This window comes from Equus caballus, chromosome X (genome assembly GCF_041296265.1).
Source record: "Equus caballus isolate H_3958 breed thoroughbred chromosome X, TB-T2T, whole genome shotgun sequence".
NCBI lineage: Eukaryota > Metazoa > Chordata > Mammalia > Perissodactyla > Equidae > Equus > Equus caballus.
In genome coordinates, this window is record NC_091715.1 from 139,476,783 (window position 1) to 139,482,782 (window position 6,000).

The window sequence follows — 6,000 nt, forward strand, 5'->3', positions numbered from 1 at the left end:
TCCCACATACCCCCCACCCTACGCCAAAGCACACAGTCTAAAACTCCAGTCACATTGGTTAGCAGTGTGGCCTCAGTGCTGCCCCTTCCCCAAGTCAGCTGGAGGGGGATCAGCCTGGCATTCTGGCCATCCACGTCCTGGGGGCGGGGAGACTTGTTACATGACAGATACTTGCAGCTTGTTTTCCTTCCCTAAAGTAATTGGTAATAAGACCTACCAAATCAGATGCCTTCTAGACATTTATTTGGCCTTAGATGCTGATGTCTATAATTGCTGTCCAGGTTCACTGGCTGTGTCTACATCATGCCAAGAAAAATCGGTAGACTCAGTTCATTTGGACAAAAGGAAAAGAAATTATTTTCAATTCAATAACATATAGAATGACAAACAGCTTGATATCATATAGATCATGGCTCCCTACCATTTTGTGTATAAGAATCCCTTTCTAAATATAAATTTATAATATATAAAAATATAAATTCAATATATAGTATAAAAATATATTTAAATGCATTTTATTTTATATACACAATTTTGTGTGTATATTTTAATATATAAATATTATCTATCTTTATTATATAAATATATAGAAAAATGTGTTTTTATATATAATATATACATATTGTGATATACGTGTGTATGTATCTCACAAACTTCCACAGGATTGTAATGTACTTTGAGAATCTGCTGTCTGAGAAAATCTATAATTATTTGAAAACACTTAGTATGAATTAACAGATTTAAATGAATTTGTGCCTTATTAATCACAAGAACACTTCCAAACATTATTTATGCTGCGGAGTTTTGGGAGCTAACTAAAGACTAAAATAACAGTGCTCGACATGCATATGGTGTTTTGACCCCCTAGTGGATACTCTGTAACTTTTTGTTGAATGAATGAACAAACAGTGAATAACTTTTCCAGTGTCCATGTGGTTGTGTTAAGGCAGCTTAAGCAAGCTGGTGCATATTTCCATGATATCATTTAAAGACCTGACCAAGGTCTGCTCTGACTTTCAGAATTCTTTGGCGATCTGGACACGTTGATGGGGCCTCTGACCCAGCACAGCAGCATGACCAATCTTGTCCGCTACGTTCGCCAGGGACTGTGTTGGCTGCGCATCGATGCCCATTTGTTGTAGTGGGTGCTCCCCTATCTCCAACATCACCACCCATCACTCTACCTCTACCAGAGCACCGACGGTCACTGGTGGAACTCCACTCATTTGGGAAAGTTCTCTTTGATTATGTTTGTTTTTATGCTTCTTTTGATAGCTGTGAAAAACAGAAGTCATTGTAAGTGGACACTACAACTTGAGAACAATGTATGTTTTATTACTTAGTCATTTTTCAGTATTTTATATGCATTTCTCAGATCCCACCATCCTTATGTGCTTGATGGAATGACACAGTCCCTACAGTATTGTTTTCAGTCCACACTACCCAAAACACAGAATGGAAAGGACTTGTGATGATAACAGGTTCCTGAGAAATGAAATGTGGTGTCTTACATATAAATATGAGAACTTAGACATAGAGGGCCTGCAAAGATTCAAATTTTAAGCAATAACCATTCCCCAAACTGTACTTTTATGTCCAGAAAAGAACATATCTCAGAATCCATTGTTAAACTTTTGTGGTTCCCACAGACTCAATCTTCAGGTGAGAATTTTCATTGTCAAAACCCACTGGTTAGATGTTGTAGCAACATCATAAAATCAAGAGTATTAAGAAAGTAAATGAGCATAGCAATGCCACTCTTAAGATGATACTGTGGCATGCAACTAGAGGACTTTTTGTTAGCATCCCTTCCCTGATTTCCTATTTTTAAAATTTTAATGATGAGAAGGAGTGGCAACATTTATTTCGACAACTTAAAGACATCAGCTGGCATAAATATTTTTGAACTCCATGACTTGAAGCGTAAATCCTCACCTGGGATTCTCTTTGTAAAGCTCTCTCTTTGTGTAAAGCTCTCCTTTTCAGGGGCAGTTTAGTGGGTGCATGCCCTCGTAGCCAAAACGCTACACTCCAGTGTTAGAGGTAAGAGTTAGGAGAGGTCTGGAAAATGTCCGAGGAATTTACACTGCTGCCTCTTTTGCAGTTGGTAGGTGGGTCCATAACTGGCAGGATTTCTTTTATTGTATTTTCCTCAAATCTCTGGAACAAAAGTTATCACTACCTAGAAGTAATAATATGCAGTTTGCTTCCTAGTGGCTTTAAAATCTGGACTTGCCCAATTATTCTCATTTTCTATTTTACAGGGTTTCTTTTCTTCTTCTTTCTTTTTTCTTTCTTTACTTTTCCTTTTTCTTTTTTTTTTTTTTTTTGGTCTCATTAGCTTTTGACTGAAATGCAATCAATTTTATTCAAGTCTCTATTAGCATGAATCATTTCACGAAAATTCCAAAGAAAACTCCAAACTCTCTGCATAATATCTAGCCTTTTAACAAAAATGGGTCTTGGGGTAATGCTTCACTCTAAGGTGCTTTGAAAAAGCGCAAAAGATTGGGAACAGTTTACATAATTGGGAGACATTTCCACATCAGTTGTGACTATCCCCAAAGTCGCAATGATCCTCTACATTCATTTTATGTCCATAAACATCACAATGTAAATATCATCTTTGGTGTTCCAGCTCACCAGAAGAATCTCCCACATGTAGTAAACACTATCCATACATTAGTTCCTTGTAATTACCTGCCAGTATTTAATTCCAGGTAGCCTTTAATCTGCTGAGTTATTGAATTCTGTTCACTGTTATGACCAGATAAATGATAGATATATGCACATGAAAGATGCAAACTTGTATGATTTTTAAGCAGGTCATGCAAGTCTGTGACAGGAACAGCAAGGGATCACTCTGCACTCTCATTGTCAAGGTTAGATATATCCCCAGTTGCAAAAGAGCCAGACTTCAGCTCTGCTCTGGTCATCTGTGAGTTTAAGGCCCTTTGTTGTATAATAAGGTTGTGGAAGTCGTACTCCAATGGCTGAGGCCATGTTGTTAAGATATCTGCTGGGAGCATCCCAGCAGCTCAACCCAGCACTTTTTATGCTCCCACTGTGGTTGAGCTTTACGTTTGCAGTCTCAGCAACAACACTCACACGTGCAGACACACACACAGACAAATGAAACCTGAGAGAATCTTTTCTGAGCCTCTTAAATGAGGGAAATTATAATATGAAAGACTCTGAACACCCAAGGTGGGTGTCACATATAAAAATTAAGCTGATGGCTTTGCAGTGACTCAAGTTCTCTGTTTGTTTTCCATGGCTTACCAGGTAGAGTGCCTGACTATTACCATATAATGAAGCCCACTGGCTTGACTTGTAAGTTCAACCTAGACCACGATCCTAGACCATCATGGATTTAGGAGTAGATTCTTCTTGAAATTCAATCTCCAGAAACTAGACATTAGAATGCTAGGGGCAGTTTCCCAGGGAAACAAGCATGTAGCCCTGATGAAAGACTTGTAGCTCTAGTTTCAGCGAGTCGTTATATCTACTTTACATACAACAGAGAGGCAGCAGAAAATCTGCTGTTGCCTGATGTCACCTCTGGTGGCTGAGTGTGAAGTGTGTGCCAAATCAGCAGCACGATTATCAAATCTGACAGTCGAGCTCAGAATCGCCACTTGATTATTTAGTAGACCCATTTGTAAAGCAGCTTAGAAACCAATTAAACATGGAGGATGAATTGCCTTCCTGTCCCTGGAGATGAGACGTCTTTCGGTTTCATGATTAAGGATTGTTGCTGTTTTCTAGGCACTCTATTCATCACGTTGTAAATGGTGATGTGTGTCATAGGTGTGCAGCTATTTGAAGGACTGAGATATTTTGTCAAGTAAATCTCTTCAGTGTACCAGTTTGTGGGAGGGATACAGGACACGTGGATGGCAGTGAGAGATCCTGCCTCAAGACCTTGATGGAGGCTTGGTGAGATGCATCTCAATGAGCACGTGGAGGTAGGGTAATGGGCAGAGTAATGGGCAGCTCCACCTGCGCGAGGACACAGAGGCTCTCAGCCCTGCAACGTGACCCAGGTAGGGCCACCACTATGCCTTCCTTTGTCACCCAAGCTCCAACCACAGAGAGTTTGACAAATTTGTGTTATGGTGTTGGCTTGGCTTTGTATTTTTAATTAACTTTGGATTTTTTAGTGGTTTTGTCATATTACTGTCTGAGTTTGGTAGGTAGGATTAATTTGAAAAGAGTATACTAGTGTGGTCCTCGGGGTAGAATTTAGCCGTAAGCATGTTGTTAGCCAGCCTGTAGACTGTTAATTGCTTAATAATCTCATTGGGAAAGTACTAGTAGTTTTATATTTGGATGACATAATTGGAAAAGCAGATTAGCTGCTGCTAACTTTGAAAAGAATTGAGGTTGGGATGCCTTTTTTCTGTGTAATGACATTAAAAGATTCAAATCTTCAGTCACTAAAACCAAGTTGCTAAATTAGAAACCATTTTGGCTAAAACGTATTTTGTTGAGTTTCCAAATGGATGGATTTTCATTTGGACATCACATTACTAAATGCATTGGATTTGGTCTGCATTGGAAAGACACTTGTTCTATCGTATCTTTCCCAAAGCTATCTAATTCGGATTTTGTTTTATTCAAATTTGCATGCCGGAGGTTGAAGTTGGAGTATGAAGTTGGAAAGCATTTTGAAGGCAGAATCGATTTAGCTGTGAGGGTGAAGCTCTCACGTACTTCTCAACAGACATGATAAAATTCACCTGCGTGAGCTGGCAGGTGGGAGAACCAAACTGGATCGCTGGGTAGGACTACTCAGTAAGGCAATGAACTGCTTGCTTAGAGAAGCATCGCTATCCCCATTGAGAAAATGTGTGGCGAGATGATATAGCTACACAATGTCGAGTGAATGGGTCGACTCAGTGCCCCCAAATTCAATTCTGTGGGGAAAACATATTGAGCCAGTTGTCACTGCTCTGTTGCGCGACTGGCAGACTAAATTCTTCGTCGTTATCGTTGTTGTTGTTGTTGTTGTTTCTCATTTCCACTCGCACAGCCTTATTCTCATAATTAAACTCTGATTCATTTTCTCTTTGGTGTTAGCAAACTCCAACAACAGAAATGGCATCTGTGTATTGATAATCAGCATTTACCCTGGCAGGAGGTTAATCGGATAGGCTGGTCTCAGACATTAATCCTACCATCTGATATTTTCAGGGAAAGAAAAAGTATTAATTCCCTTTCCATTCTCCTCCTCACAAATCTAGAAGCCCTCTTTACCAAGATCATCACATTTTCCTCTGTAATCCACCAACTCAAAAGAAAATTGCATTGAGGGGAGGGTGGAGGGGGGTGAGGGTGGGGGGTGGAGGGGAAGGAAGCCCTTCCAGGCCAGGCCGCAGTTCTTGCCCCTTTCTGCTTCTGACATGAGATGTTAATGCATCATTCATCAGGCTCACATTGGGTTAGGGGACACTGAACTGCTTTTCCAATCCATGATCAATCATCGTTCTTCTAAGAGATTGGAGCTTTGCTGTTTCATTAACTGTGCAGTGTAGACTAATGGTGTTTAATAAAATCATTCAAAATTTCAAACTCTTTTGCCAGTGACCTCAATTTTGTTGGCTCTTTGATTTGTACCAGACTTTGAGGAGGGAAGGGGGAAGCAAAGGAAGCCGGCTACCAGGTCCCAGGCAGGAGGCTGCAGTGGCAAACCCAGTGACTGCCAGCACTTGCTAGTGAGCAGCGGCATGCAGAACAGCTGTGGGAAACCTCCTGAAGAATGCCCCAGTGGATGCTTTCAGCTGGAGAGAGCTTGTTCCTACTGAGGGACTCATTGTTCTCAAGCCTCTGCAGCCGGAAGCCAGCTGCCATATCTGGAGCTTAAGAATTGCAAGTGCTTTACCTATTTGGTTTGGCCTGCATCACTCATGTGGCTACCAAATAGGAGAAGTGTCTCTGAGAGTAGAGCCCCGCGGGGTGACAGTGGAGATTCAAATGCATCCCTGATGCTCATTCCCT

The 6,000-nt window shown here is 40.7% G+C and overlaps 1 protein-coding gene across 6 annotated transcripts in view; it reads left to right on the forward strand.

The window, feature by feature from the left end:
• The window catches only part of AFF2 (ALF transcription elongation factor 2), a 472,213-nt gene extending 466,639 nt beyond the window's left edge, over positions 1–5,574 (forward strand). For all 6 annotated transcript variants that reach the window (XR_011435071.1, XM_023633609.2, XM_023633612.2 and 3 more), the window contains one exon: positions 1,021–5,574. Coding sequence is in view for 5 of the 6 variants with exons in the window: in XM_023633609.2 (XP_023489377.2) it covers positions 1,021–1,142 (122 nt within the window). In the remaining variant the exon portion in view is untranslated. The remainder of the gene's footprint in view (positions 1–1,020) is intronic.
• Positions 5,575–6,000: the final 426 nt, after the last annotated feature.